Source organism: Polypterus senegalus, chromosome 1 (genome assembly GCF_016835505.1).
Source record: "Polypterus senegalus isolate Bchr_013 chromosome 1, ASM1683550v1, whole genome shotgun sequence".
In the NCBI taxonomy this organism is placed as follows: Eukaryota; Metazoa; Chordata; class Cladistia; order Polypteriformes; family Polypteridae; genus Polypterus; species Polypterus senegalus.
In genome coordinates this window covers 170,534,925-170,554,584 of record NC_053154.1, presented here as the reverse complement: position 1 = coordinate 170,554,584, position 19,660 = coordinate 170,534,925, and the positions used below count along the sequence as shown (strand labels likewise).

Sequence of the window (19,660 nt, the reverse complement as noted above, 5' to 3'; positions counted from 1 at the left end):
GGTAGTCTTCTCTGAAGTCCTGCCGGTGTCACGAGCCAGTCCAGGTAAGACTGAGGAGATTAGAAAGCTTAACATGTTGCTCAAGTCTTGGTGTAGATAGAATGGTATAGGTTTATGGAGAATTGTGACTTCTTTTGGAATAGATAGAACCTGATCTGCCATGATGGATTACATCTGAACCAGAGGGGCACCAATGTGTTGGAGGTGTATGAGTAGGCTAGTTGAGGATTTTTAAACTAGGGTATAGAGTGGCAGGGAGTTTAGAAAAGACCAGCTTTAAAACTGCACATGGAGGAGCAAAAAAATGTAATGTAAAAATAAAAATCTATAGTAATGTGAATTCTAATCCAATGTTTAAATGTCAAAGTAAAATTAGTAGCACATTAAAATAGCTTGCCTTAATGCTTTAAGTATCAAAAATAAGTGAGTTGTATTGAGTATAAGTGAGCATAATTATAATATTATTGTAATAATGGAAAGCTCGCTAAATAGCAAAGATTGGGATGAGTAAAATATAGAGGGATACACATTTTAGGAAGGATAGGACAGAAAAGTTAAGGAGGTGGGGTTGCTGTTTATGTCAAACAGAATTTAAATGCAAGTCCTCTTCAGTTGAAAAATGAGCTCAATCTTAGCAGGCTCCCGTCAATCATGGAGAATCCACTGCATCCACTGAACAGTATCATCTCCAGACAGAGGAGTAGCTTCAGTGACAGACTGAGGAGATCGTTCCTCCCCCACACTATACGACTCTTCAATTCAACCATTGGGGGGTAAACGTTAATATTATACAAAAGTATTGTGTGTCTGTTATACTTTCATTGTTGTCACTCTTTAATTTAATATTGTTCTTTATCGTGTATGATGCTGAAAGTATCTCTCTCTCTCTCTCTCTGGAAAAGCAACTTCTTATTTTCGGACTGTGTTATAGATCACCCAGTACAGACAGTAATTTCAGTGCACATCTTTTTAGTAATGTAAAAAGGCAACTTTACAAGGGGATATTATAGTTATGTGGGACCTACCTGAATATTACCTAGGATAACCTTGCAAATAGCGGAGCACAGTGTGTTAAAGAACTAATATGAGGTGAAGCCTGCCTAAATTTGGAATTTTGTAATAGTTGGGATAGAGTTGAGGATTTAGAGGTGATTGAGTCAACTGACCATAATTTAATATAGTAAAATTCTCAGTGTTTTGGAAGAGTGTGGCTGCAAAAAGTAAAACTGTTAAATTTAACTAAAAAAGTGGGAGTTCAGGGTGATGCTTGTGGATGGGTGTGAAATTGGCTCAGACACCAGAAGCAGAGGGGGTTATGGTGTGAGGAACCATATCAGAACTGGCTGATGTTAAGGGTAGTGTTCTGCAGGGTCAGTGCTAGGGCTACTGCTATTTTTAATATATTATAAATGATTTTGATAGGAATATAAGTAACAGGCTGGTTACGTTTGCAGATGATACCAAGATAGGTGGATTGGATACTGGAATCTGGTTAAACATTACAGTGGGACTTGGATAGCATACAGGCCCGGGCAGATTTATGGCAGATGCAAATGTAAAGTATTACACATAGGAAGTAAAAATATTAGCCTTAAATCCACAGTGGGAGGTCTGAAAATTGAAAGTACACCTTATGAGAAGGATTTAGAGGTCATACTCTACCCTATCATCTTTCAGTCAGTGTTCACAAGCCGAATGTTGGGCTTTCTAGCACGTTGTGTAGAGTCTAAGTCAAGGAGGTTATGCTCAAGTTTTATAACGCACTGTTGAGGCCTCATCTGGAGTACTGTGTACAGATTTGGTCTTCAGGCTACGAAAAAGACATAGCAGCACTTCAGAAAGTCCAGAGAAGAGCGACTGACTAGACTGATTCCATGACTACAAGGGATGAATTATGAGGAGACCTTTTCGGGAGACATGATTGAAGTGTTTAAAATTATGAAGGCAATTAGTACAGTGGATCGAGTCTTTTATTTTAAAATGAGTTCATCAAGAACACAGGACTTATTTGGAAACTTGTTAAGGGTAAATTTTCCACAAACATTAGAACATTTTTCTTTACACTGATAACTATAGACACCTGCAATAAGCTAACAAGTAGTGTGGTAGATAGTATGACTTTAGTGGCTTTCAAAACTAGACATGATGTTGTTTTTAGAAAAATTAAGTAGACAGGACTGGCAAGCTTTGTTGGGCTCAGTGGACTGTTCTCATCTAGATTGTTTTAATGTACTAAAGACAAGTGAACAATAATAAGACTTCTAAGATTTTCAGCTCCATCTCAAGGATTGAAAAAGTGTTGTCAAATGTTTTTGATGAAGTTTCTTCATTTATGATTAGAATCCAGCTTGCATCTGGTGTTTGCATGTTCTTTCCCATCTGCATAAATTTTTATTTGTGTGTACTGTTTCTACCTCCCACATTCCCAAAAATGTGTGTTAGGTGAATTGCTGATTTCAGCTTGGCCCTTGTATCCACAAGTGTTGCAGAGTGTATGTTCATGAGTGGGTCCTTTGATGGACTAGTGTTGGTCGCCCTGAAACAGCTTTACCAGGTTTGAAAATGTTGTTATGTGTTACCTTCAGTTATTTGCTGCATAAGCGACAAAGAAGAAATAAAAGAGATTAATATTACGTTGTTTTTATCAAGTGCTTAGGGCATAGCTAAGTATATTCGCTAATATTTTAGTCAGCAGATGTTAAAATATTCAGTAAATAACATAGTATAAAAATATTGGATCTTTTCAGTTTCTTAATATTACGACTGATGATGATAAATGATATTAAACTATGTAGATGAATGACTTGTATAATAAATCGTGGACAAACTACAGTGAAGTCTATTAAAGATGCGGAACAATAATGCTGAATTGCGTCTCATGGCTGCTCTGAATATTTCTCAAAAGTGAGTCAATTTAGTATTCATAAGATAACAGTGCATATGTTAGGATATATAATAAATATATGTTGTAAAGACATGACTGTTCACTCACTGTTTAATTTATTATTCATACTTTAGAGGAGTCTTTTGCAATTGTAGATGGATTGAGCACAATTCATTTCTTCTCTTCACTCACTGAACACTTTGTTTCAATGTTTTTGTGGGGTTTTTTTTTTAAGCTGTTGTCAGCATAATTTCTATCTGTCCCTCTGCCTGAGCATCCACACTCTAGTTATGCAACATGACATTTTGTGTACCACAACAGCTTCTTAAATTTTGTTTTTCCATCACACCTACAGGTTTAATTTAACAAATTTAATGTCCTACTGAAGTGTACACACCCCTTTGATCGTTATTTTATGCAGTGTTGAGCATCATGTGCAGCTTTGAAAAGTTCCCCGTTTTCTCTACATGAGAAGAGCCATTGTTATGAATTTTGCTAATTGGTTGCAAAAAGGTCACTTTTTGGTTTTGTTTTTAATCATAAAATTGATCGATTATAATGTTTGTGATGTTTTGCACCAGTACTGTCACCATTATCAACAGAATAGAATCACTTTCTTTTTGCTTATAAAAAGAATGTAATTAATTTCAATTTAAATTCATGCACATTTGCTAACTAATGAAAGACGAAGAGGGTCCTCTCCAAGTGATTAGCTACAAAAGAATGCCTGCCATAATACTGTTTTATTCTCTGCCAAGGGCAAAAATAATCATTTACAATGATTTGTTTCAATGGGGCGTCCGTTATTGCTTACTATATAAGATCAATAATAGAAAAGTTATTTTTTACATGTTTGTGTCACTACATTGTTGAATAATTGCTTTATGATTCTTTAGTTTCCACAACACATAGTTTCACTGCAGCCTCCCAGTTACCTCAGCCATTTGGTTACAACTCTTAACCTCACAATGTCTTCTAAACATCTGACAAGTTAGGAATAATTTTTCCTCTGGAAGACTTCATATGTTTATATTTTATCCTCATTCTTTAATACAGAATCAGGCATAGTTCAATTTAAGTTTCCAGATGCTTGGTAAGCAAAACTGATACTCCTTCATGTAACTTCAGATTAAATGATGTTTGTTATTTCTCTGTGTGTTTTTTAGGAAGAGCCAGTCCTTCTGTTTGATGATTTGAGACTGTGCACTGTGAAAGCTTTGGACAACATCGAACGTCGCTTTTCTTTTGAGGTGGTCTCTGTCCAAAAGTAAGGGGACATTACTTTTAAGTATTTGATTTTGTCTTCATTTTAATTTTGTACTGTGATTTGTTCTAAAACCTGACTGAAACTTTTCAAGAATAGAATGTTATTCAGGTGATCATTTAGCTGCATAATGACTGCCTTTTCTAAGGTTTTACTTAAGAAAGGCAGGTTAGAATTATATCTAAATTTTTCAAAAACAGATGAGTTGAGATTATTTTTCTTGATTCAGGGGTTTAACAACACCAGTTTTAAGACAGTCTGGGAAGACACCCAAATCAGATAATTCTTTGAAAAAACTTGTTGGTATTGGGTCATGGACGCAGGTGGCGGGCCCCAGCTGAGAAATTTTGTATAAAATGGGTGAATCTTTCCTGGTGAAAGAATTTAATTTGCTTAAAATGGAATACCGGTGTTTAAGAGGATCAGTATTGGGGGGGATGTACTATATTATTTCTAATATTTATTTTCTGATTAAAAAATACAGCAAAAGCCTCAAGTTCCACTAGAAGTTTTTTGGAGGTATTCCATTGAGAGACTTGGTTTTAGCAAACAATCAATTGTAGAGAATAAAAACTCGGATTACTAGCATTGTTATTCATAATTTTATAGAAATAGCACCGCCTCTCAAGATGATCTATGTTGTTGTATTCTGTTATTTTAGCCTTCAATATCTCATAGTGGATAATCAAATTAGTTTTTCTCCATTTACGTTCAGCTGTCCGGCATGTTTTCTTTAAATCAGACACTATTTGGGTCTTCCATGGTGTAACAGTGTTGGAGGATTGTTTAACTGATTTTTTTTTTCAGGATTCAGAGACAGCACTCGCTTTAGTATTAAAAATTTCCACCTTACTATTTTACATTTTTATCATTATTAGTAGTATGTTCAGGCCCATTAACTATTTGTGAGGTTTACATAATCTTCCCTTGTCTCTATGCTTTGTCACCTCTTGGGTACTTGGCTTTTCTCCCACATTCTAGAGATATATGCATGTTAGATAGATTATTGTCTCTAATCATTGTCCTTGTGTGGCTGTGTACATTATTATGTCTTATGATGGACTGTCATCTCATTTAGGCTTATTTCCTGCCTTGCTCTGAATCCTGCATGGATAGACTCCAACTCTCCATGATTCAAAATTGGATTTAGTAGGTTGAGTAAATGTAAATGTATGTTGTAATTGGCAGTGATGAGCAGAAATATGTTACGATCAATATATTTATTTCTCTCGCTCTCTGACTTTACTTATTATGAGTTTGTTTTTGTATTTCAAAATATTTATTTTTAAAACATTCATTTGATGAGTTGACACAGCCCTTAAATAGGATATAGATATATATACATATATACAGTGTGTGTGTGTATGTATATATATATATATATATATATATATATATATATATATATATATATATATATATGCTTATTGATAACTGACTGAAAAAAATATGCTGGTATTTGGAGACTGCAAAATATTAAAACTAATTGAATTAAAATGAAAGCAAAGTTAATTGACCTATACAAGAACTACAGCAGATGGAAGAAATGGCATCACTATTGAGTGACTCCAACATTAGATGAATTTCCATATGGCAATTCTTCAAACAACATTTGTATAATCTGGAACAATTATGTAAACATCCACAAACTATGCATAGTAAATGAGCTCTGGGACCACAGGGTCTCCAGCTCTCATAGACTCCCTAGAATTTGACCATGGGTCCCTTAAGTTTTATAGAGTTGTTCTTTTTTCTCTCCTCTGTTGCCTCCATGCCTTAAGGAAATTAAATGTTTTATTATGTATTAGTTTTTGATGTATTATTTCTATCTCTGTGATGAAGCATGCTTGCCAGTCTTTACAGCTGTCTATGCCATCATCTTCTGAAGGGTGCCGTACAAAACTAACTTGAATTAAATTCAGTTGAATTTAAAAGGACTGTGTGTTACTGGCGCAGGATCCACAGGGAGCTCTGCTGTCCTTATCATAATCAATTGGCTCAGAGCAAGGCAGTCTGAATATTTTGTTGAGTGCCATTAGCCAGATGGCACACCAACAGAACAGGAAAATAATTTTTTGTGTGTAGCCTTATCTGCCTGTTTACTCCAGCATGAGAACCACATACTTTTCTTGTTCATTTTACCAGGAGCTGCATGCTGCAAGCTGATACAGAAGGTCTAAGGAGGGCTTGGGTTGCAGCCATTCAGGGCAGTATTGATATGGCCTACCGGGAACAGACAGAATCAGCTTACCCACAGGTAGCAAATATTTCCAAACTGTATTTTATTGACTGCTAGAAAATGACTTAAAAGAATTTCAGAGAAAATATGTGTTAGTTTTTGACACAATTACAGTTTTGCTACTTCATATTTCCCTACAGGCTGTGCTCAGTCAACCTTCCCTTTCAGCCACTGATGTTCAGCAAAACGCATCTTTTGGCAAGGCATCTATCTTAAGGGTTGTGCAGCAGGGAGGCGGGAACCATCTGTGTTGTGACTGTGGGCAGCCTGAGCCACGGTGGGCCAGCATTAACCTGGGCATTACCCTCTGCATTGAGTGTTCAGGGATCCACAGGTATGTTCAGTCTGGATAAGGTATTGTCAGTTATGTCCCTTTTAAATAACAAAGAAGCACTATCAATCTAGTGCATATGTATGGTATGTATGCTTTAGTGCAGGGGTTCGCATTGTTGGTCTTGGGGACCCCCTGTGGCTGCAGGTTTTTGTTCCAACCAGCTTCTGTTTTTAATTGGAATCCTGGGCTAATTGCGTGAACTGTTCTTGCCCAAATTCTGTGTTTTGGGAATAATATAGAAATTAGAAATTAAGTTTGGTAAAAAAAAAAAAAATATATATATATATATATATACACACACACACACACACACATATACATATACTAGGAGCTTTTGCCTCTGCTCGCTTTGCTCGGCAACCCCATGCCTGCGCTTACGCGCTAGCCTCTTTATGGTTAATATATCGCTACAGGGATGCAGATATACAATTACAGATTTTCTATTATGCATATGTAACAATTCCCATATGCATAATAGAAGTAATTTACATAAAAGCGAATAATTAACCATATTGATAGAGTAAAATGTAATAATTTGAAAGTAAATTCTGTTTCATGTTGTGTTAGGGGCGGCACGGTGGCACAGTGGTAGCGCTGCTGCCTCGCAGTTAGGAGACCCGGGTTCGCTTCCCGGGTCCTCCCTGCGTGGAGTTTGCATGTTCTCCCCGTGTCTGCGTGGGTTTCCTCCGGGCACTCCGGTTTCCTCCCACAATCTAAAGACATGCAGGTTAGGTGGATTGGCGATTCTAAATTGGCCCTAGTGTGTGCTTGGTGTGTGGGTGTGTTTGTGTGTGTGTCCTGCAGTGGGTTGGCACCCTGCCCAGGATTGGTTCCTGCCTTGTGCCCTGTGTTAGCTGGGATTGGCTCCGGCAGACCCCCGTGACCCAGTATTCGGATTCAGCGGGTTAGAAAATGGATGGATGGATGGATGTTGCGTTAGTGTTATTCGTTGATAATACAATTTTGTTCTGTTTGGCTTTGAAATTAATACTTTTTAAACTTACACTCTTACTGTAAAACTTCAGTGAAAACAATTTTTTAATTAAAATCGCATTGAATTTTGATTCTGTGTTTGGACTTTCATCATAACAACGCAACACATAACTGCCCGTGATTGAACTTTGTTTCTTTCTCTCTATTAGATAAAATTACTTTTTCGAATGTTTGGCTCTGAGATTTAAGCATTTAAATCTGTAGCAAAAGCAAGAAATATTTCTAAGTATCACATGAATATAAAAATCATGCCTCTGTGCTTTCTTAATGTAGAATAAGAGAAAAGAAAAAAAGTATCCGCTAATTAATTAAGATCAGTGTTATCTGTTGTCACTAATTATGAATCTGGTTTAAGCAAAAACCTGAAGCCTCAATGGGCCCCCAGTACCGACTTTGAGAACCCCTGCTTTAGAGGCATATTTTCAGCTGCTTAATCAATACCCTAGTCATTGAGCTTACCTCTCATTAATTTTTTTGTTGGACACAACTATTAATATCAACCTATAACATTTCTGCATGACATCTAGAAATAACAAAAAAGCTGCCTCCCAAGTTTTAACTTTTGTTGCAGCAAGTAAATCAATAAGTACAGTATATAAATACAGCGCAGTTGCGTCCTACTGCATGACACTTCTAAATGCAACACACATAAGCTAAACTAATGAGTGAGCGAGCCTAAACTCTTCAGGTGACACATACTCATTTGTCATGCTCAGACACATTTTGCTTCTGCTTAGCTATTTAATTCTCAACAGCTCCTAAGTGTAGACTTTACCATATAAGGAAGACTGCGATAGGGTTTTAGTAGACATGCTCATTTGTCTTGGATACCTTTTCTGAATAGGCCATGGTTTCCATAGCAACCCTAAACAATTAAGTGGACCTTCACATCTTATGTTGAATGAGCACTTCCAGAAAACAAAGGCACATGTTTAGGTTGAGGGTGTTGGTTAAAAATCTCAATTTAAACCTAAGCAGCTACCATATCATGGTGTGGCAAACCCCGGGCAGGGTGCCAGCCCACCACAGGGCACACACACACACTAAGGACAATTTAGAATTGCCAATGAACCTAACCTGCATGTCTTTGGACTGTGGGAGGAAACTGGAGTACCTGGAGGAAACACACGCAGACATGGGGAGAACATGCAAACTCCACGCAGGGAGGACCTGGGAAGCAAACCCTGGCCTCCTTACTGCTAGGCAGCAGCGCTACCCACTGCGCCACTCCTATGTACGTGCAGCTGGAGATCCACAAAGGGAGAAAATGAATCACGTATCATAAAGTAGTTTTTATTTCTGAGCTTTCAACCCCTGCCAGTGGCCTTCATCAGAGGATAATGCTTAGACTTACAAGAATCAAAGGCAATATATATCAAAAAATTCATGGTGGGGCGGCTAAGTCAGTGTGATCAGGAGGTGGGGGGTATTGGTTGTAAAGTTTTATTTATTATGAACATGTTCTTCTTAAGTTTGCATATGCTGGATTTATGTCCAAATGTCTGTTGATGGCGTTCTTATTTGATTGCCAAGATTCGGCCAGCTCTCTGGCACTTTTAGTAGTGGCCTTAAATCTTACTTGTACATTGTCCCAGTTAAATGTATGTCCTGTTGATTTAGTATGCGCGTAGATCAGTGATCGTGAGTCCTTTCTTCTGATGGCGTTGCGATGTTCATGTATACGTGTTGCGATTCTTTTTGATGTTTGTCCTATGTATACTGCTGGGCAAGAACTGCATGGAATGCTATAAATTGCATTTCGTGTTTCTGCTGTCGATTACTTGTTTTTAGCATTAAAGAGGAATGTGCGCAGGTTGTTTGTGGGTTTGTGTGCTATTCTATAATATATATATATATATTATATATATATATATATATATATATATATATATATATATATATATATATATACTCACCTAAAGAATTATTAGGAACACCATACTAATACGGTGTTTGACCCCCTTTTGCCTTCAGAACTGCCTTAATTCTACGTGGCATTGATTCAACAAGGTGCTGAAAGCATTCTTTAGAAATGTTGGCCCATATTGATAGGATAGCATCTTGCAGTTGATGGAGATTTGTGGGATGCACATCCAGGGCACGAAGCTCCCGTTCCACCACATCCCAAAGATGCTCTATTGGGTTGGGATCTGGTGACTGTGGGGGCCATTTTAGTACAGTGAACTCATTGTCATGTTCAAGAAACCAATTTGAAATGATTCGAGCTTTGTGACATGGTGCATTATCCTGCTGGAAGTAGCCATCAGAGGATGGGTACATGGTGGTCATGAAGGGATGGACATGGTCAGAAACAATGCTCAGGTAGCCCGTGGCATTTAAACGATGCCCAATTGGCTCTAAGGGGCCTAAAGTGTGCCAAGAAAACATCCCCCACAACATTACACCACCACCACCAGCCTGCACAGTGGTAAGAAGGCATGATGGATCCATGTTCTCATTCTGTTTAAGCCAAATTCTGACTCTACCATTTGAATGTCTCAACAGAAATCGAGACTCATCAGACCAGACAACATTTTTCCAGTCTTCAACTGTCCAATTTTGGTGAGCTCGTGCAAATTGTAGCCTCTTTTTCCTATTTGTTGTGGAGATGAGTGGTACCCGGTGTGGTCTTCTGCTGTTGTAGCCCATCCACCTCAAGGTTGTGCGTGTTGTGGCTTCACAAATGCTTTGCTGCATACCTCGGTTGTAATGAGTGGTTATTTCAAAGTTGCTCTTCTATCAGCTTGAATCAGTCGGCCCATTCTCCTCTGACCTCTAGCATCAACAAGGCATTTTCGCCCACAGGACCACCGCATACTGGATGTTTTTCCCTTTTCACACCATTCTTTGTAAACCCTAGAAATGGTTGTGCGTGAAAATCCCAGTAACTGAGCAGATTGTGAAATACTCAGACCGGCCCGTCTGGCACCAACAACCATGCCACGCTCAAAATTGCTTAAATCACCTAGATAGATGTATATATATATATATAGATAGATGTGTATATATATATATATATATATATATATATATATATATATATATATATATATAGATGTTTAATTGGAGTCCACCTGTGGTAAATTGAGTCGATTGGACATGATTTGGAAAGGCACACACCTGTCTATATAAGGTCCCACAGTTGACAGTTAATGTCAGAGCACAAACCAAGCATGAAGTCAAGAGGAATTGTCTGTAGACCTCCGAGACAGGATTATCTCGAAGCACAAATCTTGGGAAGGTTACAGAAAAATTTCTGCTGCTTTGAAGGTCCCAATGAGCACAGTGGCCTCCATTATCCATAAGTGGAAGAAGTTCCAAACCACCAGGACTCTTCCTAGAGCTGGCCGGTCATCTAAACTGAGCGATCGGGGGAGAAGGGCCTTAGTCAGGGAGGTGACCAAGAACCCGATGGTCACTCTGTCAGAGCTCCAGAGGTCCTCTGTGGAGAGAGGAGAACCTTCCAGAAGGACAACCATCTCTGCGGCAATCCACCAATCAGGCCTGTATGGTAGAGTGGCCAGACAGAAGCCACTCCTTAGTAAAAGGCATATGGCAGCCCTCCTGGAGTTTGCCAAAAGGCACTTGAAGGACTCTCACCTGAAGGCACCGCTCATCACCAGGCCAATACCATCCCTACATTGAAGCATGGTGGTGGCAGCATCATGCTGTGGGGATGTCTTTCAGCAGCAGGAACTGGGAGGATAAAGGGAAAGATGACTGCAGCAATGTACAGAGACATCCTGGATGAAAACCTGCTCCAGAGCGCTCTTGACCTCAGACTGGGGCGACGGTTCATCTTTCAGCAGGACAACGACCCTAAGCACACAGCCAAGATATCAAAGGAGTGGCTTCAGGACAACTCTGTGAATGTCCTTGAGTGGCCCAGCCAGAGCCCAGACGAGAATCCGATTGAACATCTCTGGAGAGATCTTAAAATGGCTGTGCACCAACACTTCCCATCCGGTCTGATGGGAGCTTGAGAGGTGCTGCAAAGAGGAATGGGCAAAACAGGCCAAGGATAGGTGTGCCAAACTTGTGGCATCATATTCAAAAAGACTTGAGGCTGTAATTGCTGCCAAAGGTGTATCGACAAAGTATTGAGCAAAGGCTGTGAATACTTATGTACATGGGATTTCTCATTTTTTTTAATTTTTAATAAATTTGCAAAAACCTCAAACTTTTTTCACGTTGTCATTATGGGGTGTTGTGTATAGAATTCGGAGGAAAAAATGAATTTAATCCATTTTAGAATAAGGCTGTAACATAACAAAATGTGGAAAAAGTGATGCGCTGTGAATACTTTCCGGACACAGACAGGTAGACATGATCTTTCTCCACACACATGTTTATTTACAGTTATTATATACAAGTCTTAAGTGCACATTCCCAGTGCCTCAGCACCAATCACCCCTTTAAGTCCTGGCCAACATTACGCCTTTCACAGTCTTCAGACCGCCTCCAGTCATCTCCTCCGAGCTCTGTCCTCTTCCACCCGACTCAAGCAATCGAATGGAGGGCAGCAGCCCCTTTTTATAGACCCCCGGATGGGCTCCAGGTGCTTCCTGAGGAGCCTCCGCGCACCAGCTGTGTAGCCGGAAGCCCTCCGGGTTTTCCTGATCCTCTTCCGCCACACCAGGAAGTGCTGGGGGGAAGTGCTGAGGTCCAGGCCTCCCAAGGCATTGGGGCACCCCTGGCGGTGACCACGGGCCCCTACAGGGTTGGGCTTCCAACACAACCAGGGCGGTCACCCCCTCATGATCTGGAGGAGGCACAAGCCCTCCTCCGGTCCTCCTGGGCGTCCCGGCTGGGTACCACCCCCAACCACGTGCCATATATTAATATATATATTTATATATATATATATATATATATATATATATATATAAAACATACATTCCTTTGCAATTCTTTGGTAGTATGCAGCTTTGAGCCATGTTGCTTTTTTCCCCTAAGTGATTTATAGTAAACAGTCCTACATAAAGTCTAATCAGGTAGTGTGTCCCTCTCCACTGAGAAGCCTCGCTCTTTGCCATTCTGCTTGCAAGGTGTCTAGAGCTGACAGCCATTTTCTTGTTTTTTTTTTTTTGTTTTTTTGTAATCCGTTTGAAACTGACAGTCCCAGTGATAAAAAGCAATCTTTATCTTGCAAAAACTCACACTCTGTAGCATTTTGTAAGGGAGAAGTGTAAAGTAACTAGCCACTCTGCTTTCCTCCAACCCCCCAAGCAGTGCTTTTCTTATACCATTGTTATATTTAATGCCCTTTATTCTTTTGCAACATTAATTAATCTATTACATAATTTTATGTAGTTTTGATCATCAATATTTATTTAGATAGATAGATAGATTTAAGATATTTATATTGGTAAAGGTGAATGTTACACTATTTTTTGTTTGTTTTTTATAATTATTCCAAAAATAGCAGTCCTGAAGTTGTAAACTATGTAGTCAGTGTGGTGTAGTGGTTAAGGCTTTTGGACTTCAATCCCTCAAGCTGTGGGTTAAAATCCTCACTCTTCACACTTGGTGTTCACAACCAAGTCACTTCACCTGCCTGTGATCCAAATGGAAAAACAAAGGAAATTTAACCAATTTCAAATGTTGTTAGTCGCCTTGGATAAAGTCATTGGTCAAATAACAAAATATGATGAGAATAGGCATTTAAGTCAAAAAGTTTGAAATACAGTCATTTTAAAACCTTGGATCTAAAACAAATACTGCTAAAATTAGCAACAACATTTTGAGATCAAAGAGTCTTCCATTTTGCAAAACTAAGTGCTGTCATACGTGTAAACGCAGCTGAATTTGAAACGAAATTTTCTGCATTAAAAAGATTCAACATCTGAAGAATTGCATGATTCAAAATACTCTAATGATTTGACACTGATTTCTTTAGGGGGTTCTGATCCAGGTGAGCTTGATTATACAAAGGCTGCAAATAATTGAGCTATCAAGAAGAAGAGAAGCATTACTATACAAAAGATTGTGCTTTGTCTTAATTACTTAATGATTTTATAATACTGCACATTTATGATCAAATAGGTACTCTTTGATCCTGCCTGACTGAAAAAAAGTGTCTGGGGAGAACGTTTTTTAATAGGTTTTTTGTTAAAAATACAAGGTGGTGGCAGGAAATGTGAAAAAGTGAAGAAAAGAGGAAAATGTACTGTTGCTTGTAGCAGCATGTATAGTATGTGATGCCTAAGTTATCACTTCCATAATCAAATGTGGCCTGTTCTTTGGTAAGAGATCCAATTAGTGAGAACCTCCCCTAATAGATCCTGATGTTACTGCATCCATTAGTAGAGTTTTAATGTCCAGGACTCATGAGTAACTTCTAGTATACATACCTTAAAAGAGCATCATTTCTTCAAGTTGAAGACCATTTTCTGCTACCTAATGTAGATGAGCCAGTGGGTATTTCTGTTCTCACCCTTGAAGAGTCCATGATCTCAGCTTCATTTCCCAGAAGTCATGTGCAACCCTTTTCGGTGTAGAGGTATTTAGGCCTAATGCCACTCCACATGTCTCTTTCTCTCTCTCTCTCTCTCATCTGGCATCCTGTAAGACCAATGCATTCTTGAAATGGCAGAGTCTCTGGGGTAGTCTCCAAGGTGTCTTGCTTAAAGGGCCAAGCAATTCCCCCTCTTCATACTCAAGAACTGTGTGTTGCTGTTTGATGTGCAAGAGGGACACAACTGACCTCAACATGGTCCTTTTCTTTTGTCCTGGCATCACGTGCTACACTTTATTATCCAGAAGAATGTCTATCATCTTGCCACCACAACAGGACTGGCTTCCTACCAGTGGCTTAGGCATACTTGGCAGTTCCCGAGATGTCTTTCTGAGCCATTCAGTCTACTTACAGGATTTATTCTTTTTACACTTTTCATTTGATCCAGGAATAGCTACATATGTTACATATGCTAATTTCTTTTTTAACCTTTCATCATTTTTGCTGCCATAAGTGTGTACAGCTTTACAGTATGAACAGACTTTTATTCTTGTTCACTTTTAAACTGTCACTTTCAAAGTGCTATACAAAGGTAATTCATGTCCTATATTTTTTATTAGAGTTTAAGTCTGTTTAATTTTGCCTAGCCATTCTAAGAATAAGATGGTTATGTTGTGCTTTTCATGCCAATCCATTATACTTTTAGTTCTGTGATCTTTGCAGTTGTCATCCTAAAAAGCTGACATTGTGAGCCTTTCAAATATTGAAGAATAAAACTTGCTGTCCAATTGAATGTTTAATCAGATTTCTGTGGGTTTTTCTGTCTTCCATCATTTGAATACAGGGCGATGTTTGATTTTTCAGGTGTTGTGAGTTTTTTTGCTGGCTGAAACAGTGAGGTCATAAGCACAAGTAGCCAAAATAAAATAAATAGATAGAAATAGAAATTAAAAAAATAGATTTGACTCAAAGGCCAATGTGTTGTTTTAGGAGTCTTGGAGTTCATCTCTCAAAGGTCCGTTCAGTCACTCTGGATTCCTGGGAGCCAACACAGCTAAAGGTAGAGTAGGTTTCCCTTTTGGATTTAACAACAATATTTTTTTGGCAATATTTATTTATTTTCAGTCATCTCATTCTTTTCCTTGTTGTGCAGCTCCTCTGTGTCTTGGGCAATGATATCATCAACAGTATATATGAAGCTAGATGTTTTCAAGAAGGCCCTGTGAAAGTGACTGCGGCCAACTCTTGGTAAAAAGATCTCTTATGGTATTTGTTTAATTCACAACAGCCAGTGTTGACATATATTTTATATTTGTATTGAGTATACCTGTGTCAGAGATTTACAGGGGAATTCCCCATATTTAAATAAACTAATTTAGCAAGTACTGCACTATAAAGTGCAATAGATACTTTATATCCTGAATATGCATTATATTGGCATTCTGGATTTGTAGAAGATTTTAACAGACTTGTACAAGGTTCAAAATAAATCAGAAAATTGTATTCAGTTGTTTTTAAGGTTGCATTGATTAGTAAGAAATAGATATTTGAAAGATGAAGAAATGTAGGGCCATTGTTTTAAAATGTTGTTTTTACTTTCAGGCAGGAAAAGGAAGCATGGATCAAAGCAAAGTATGTTGAAAAGAGATTTGTGAAGAAACCCTCATTTTCCATGCAAGGTTGTGACAACTTGTCATTGCTTTAAATTACTTGCTGTGTGAGCATGAATCATGTTTTGTAGGCATTCAAGGGGAATCATTTGAAGATTTGTTTTAGGAAATCTATTTGTGAGAGAATTGTGGTTAGAGATGCAAGAGTATAATTCAGTCAGTAACGTACAGTGGATAAGCTTTATAAAAAATGAACCCCACCCTAAATTTCCTACTATAAAATAGGATTCATTATAAGGTTAAGCACCCCTGGGCTTACATGCAAATATCACCTCTGAGCCTGGCTCCCAGTTAACTTCCTGGGCAAGGGTTTCTTTCCTTTAATGATATCCATTACTGGAATCATGTTCAGGTTTTTGTCTTGGTGTTCCAGTCCTTCTCCACCACAACAACATAATGATATCTGCAAGACCCTTCTTCATTTGCTTTTAAGTTACTAAGTCAAGTTGTCAGAGATGACAGTTTGACCCGCAAAAGCTATGGTCTGATTTTCTAAAGGACTAATAGCAAATAAAATTGATTGACACAAAGTCCAACTTGTAAGGGTTTATATTTGAACTTACTATTTGGTAGTTTTCCCTGATTTCAGTCCTTTCATTTTCATGAAGGCTTTTTCGGACTGATAACACAGCTTTGGACCAGAGAACATACCTGTACTTATAAAGCTGTTTTTTATTTTTCTCCACATCCATGCATTCATATGAGTTTTGATTATTACTAGAAGAATACAGTCATGTGCACAGATAGCTGAGCAAGTACATTTGAGCAGAGGCAGGTGTCAATAAGTGGAAAATTTGAGACAGATCTAGAATGTATTTGAAAGCTTAAATTTCTACATTCCTACAGTAAAATCTGGAACATTTGATTAGTGTATAAAATATCTGGTCATCTTACCTTGACACCTTGCAAAGTAAATCATCCCCAGGAAAAGCAGCAAATCAATATACATACATCCCATTTCACTGACACCAGTTTCTGAATATCATTTCTGAAAATATCAATGGGATTTGATTGAATAGCATAAGTAACGCAAGTTCTGACAGTTCTGTAGTACAGTTAAGACACAAGCAGAAGCTGGGTGGACAAATGGGTAAGCTGCTAGACACCAGCAATGTCCCAACTGTAGAAACACTTACACAGTGTAGTGAGTGGACAGTAATTAGCAATTAAACAATACAAAGTTCATTTTGGACTTCCATATTTGGTCATTGTAACTTACTGAAATTGTTCAGTTGGCACTGAATCACTGTAATTTCATTTCATATTTAATTGTAATTTGCCACTTTTCATCTCTTTACTCCCTTTGGCAAGTGTTTCTTTTGATTTTGTTAGAGAGCTGTGTCCTTACAGCTAAGTGCTAAAGTTTGCTTTATTTCTCCCTGCAGCCTGTAAATTACATTTACAGAGACACCCTGTTTATTTTAGCAAACTAAAAAACTTTTTGGATAAAGAAAAAAAATTGGAATTCTAGGCTATGGCATTTAATGGACTACTGAAATGTTTGTGCTGACCAATATTGCAGATTTAATAGTTTCTAGGTTTATTCGCATTTCTGTAGCGTGGAGAAATTGTGTCTGGGACTCATATTAGAGTTTGTTGCTTCTTTCCAATCTAGGTCAGAGCTTGGTGGCATCACAGACCAGCAGCAGTGAACAGCATCTCGGGTTGCAGCTGTATCAGGCTGCACAGGAGGGCCACCTAGGTAATATGGCAGCCGCACTTGCTCAAGGTGCGGACATCAATTGGGCTAACAAGGAAGAGGAAGGACGTACACCATTAATCAGTGCTATGCATGGGGTGAGACGAAAGTGTGGTGAGGACACTAACTCAATAGTTAATCGAATAAAATGGTATATGACATCACCAAATGTTGATCATCTAATCTCTTGTACAATATATCAGACATACCTTTATTAACAGAGCTGCACATTAATAATTTTTTTTTATTTCATTTTTAGTATGTGCAATATGATATTCACAAAAGCTTTAATGGTTCTTTTTGGGGTTTTTTCCACACATGCTTAGTGGCATTGGAAACTATGACTTATTCTTTGTCATGCATACTCTGCATGCGCAGCATATGCCAGCTCATAAGAAACTGGATTATAGGAAGATGAAAAGAAATAAAAATTATGACTTTTTTGGGGGTAACAAAAAATTCTTAATACTCTGATTTCCCGAGTGAGGATTTTGGAGAAATGTTTTCATTGTGTAAAGCTTGTCTCAAAGTACAGGTAAAATTACATTACAACAAACTCCCAGGGACCTAAAAAATATTTTGTTGTATAGTGGGTACGGAAAGTATTCAGACCCCCTTCAATTTTTTACTCTTTGTTATATTGCAGCCATTTGCTAAAATCATTTAAATTAATTTTTTTCCTCATTAATGTACACACAGCACCCCATATTGACAGACAAAAAAAAGAACTTTTGAAATTGTTACAGATTTATTGAAAAAGAAAAACTACAATATCACATGGTCCTAAGTATTCAGACCCTTTGCTCAGTATTTAGTAGAAGCACCCTTTTGAGCTAATACAGCCATGAGTCTCCACACATACCGCTTAGAATTAAGGCCAAAAAGTTCTATCTTGGAGTTTTCAAGACACCTGAAGGACTCTGAGATGGTGAGAAATAAGATTCTCTGGTCTGATGAGACCAAGATAGAACTTTTTGGCCTTAATTCTAAGCGGTATGTGTGGAGACAACCAGGCACTGCTCATCACTTGTCCAATATAGTCCCCACAGTGAAGCATGGCGGTGGCAGCATCATGCTGTGGGGGTGTTTTTCAGCTGCAGGGACAGGACGCCTGGTTGCAATCGAGGGAAAGATGAATGCGGCCAAGTACAGGGATATCCTGGACAAAACCCTTCTCCAGAGTGCTAAGGACCTCAGACTGGGCCGAAGGTTTACCTTCCAACAAGACAATGACCCTAAGCACACAGCTAAAATAACGAAGTAGTGGCTTCACAACAACTCTGTGACTGTTCTTGAATGGCCCAGCTAGAGCCCTGACTTAAACCCAATTGAGCATCTCTGGAGAGACCTAAAAATGGCTGTCCACCAACGTTTACCATCCAACCTGACAGAACTGGAGAAGATCTACAAGGAGAAATGGCAGAGGATCCCCAAATCCAGGTGTGAAAAACTTGTTGCATCTTTCCCAAGAAGACTCATGGCTGTATTAGCTCAAAAGGGTGCTTCTACTAAATACTGAGCAAAGGGTCTGAATACTTAAGACCATGTAATATTTCAGTTTTTCTTTTTTAATAAATCTGCAACAATTTCAAAAATTCTTTTTTTTGTCTGTCAATATGGGGTGCTGTGTGTACATTAATGAGGGAAAAAATTAATTTAAATGATTTTAGCAAATGGCTGCAATATAACGAAGAGTGAAAAATTGAAGGGGGTCTGAATACTTTCCGTACCCACTGTAATGAGATTCTGTATTTGTTACTGTAGTGCTTTCTATAACTTACGTCCAGGCGTTTTCAATCAATTCAATAGCTTCTTTCACGTTAATTTTAATCTTCTCCTGCCTACAAGTTATGCTGACGAGAATTTTCTCAACATTTCCTTGCGATAATACACTTTCAGGGTGTGAATGATGCCCAAATCCAATGGCTGAAGCACTGCTGTGCAATTGGGTGGGAGGAATTCAACATGGACATTATCTAAATGTGGAAGTATGTTGTGGGCAGCACAGTTATCAATTAGGAGCCGAATCATCCTTTTCTTCTTCATATTGTCAGGATTCTGAACTCTTTTGAGACCCCCCCATTCCCCACCCAACGGGAATGACATGCTCAAGTGCATCC

At 38.4% G+C, this 19,660-nt stretch overlaps 1 protein-coding gene across 5 annotated transcripts in view; it reads left to right on the top strand.

The window, feature by feature from the left end:
- Positions 1-19,660, top strand: part of zgc:162872 (BAR_ACAPs and ArfGap_ACAP domain-containing protein) — a 213,872-nt gene that overhangs the window by 171,880 nt on the left and 22,332 nt on the right. For 4 of the 5 annotated variants that reach the window (XM_039762779.1, XM_039762770.1, XM_039762790.1 and 1 more), the window contains 7 exons: positions 4,051-4,151; positions 6,294-6,405; positions 6,528-6,721; positions 15,162-15,231; positions 15,325-15,419; positions 15,774-15,850; positions 17,457-17,638. In XM_039762779.1, the coding sequence (XP_039618713.1) occupies positions 4,051-4,151; positions 6,294-6,405; positions 6,528-6,721; positions 15,162-15,231; positions 15,325-15,419; positions 15,774-15,850; positions 17,457-17,638 (831 nt within the window). Of the gene's footprint in view, positions 1-4,050; positions 4,152-6,293; positions 6,406-6,527; positions 6,722-15,161; positions 15,232-15,324; positions 15,420-15,773; positions 15,851-17,456; positions 17,655-19,660 lie in introns of all 5 variants that reach the window. The other variant, XR_005634861.1, reaches the window with a different exon arrangement.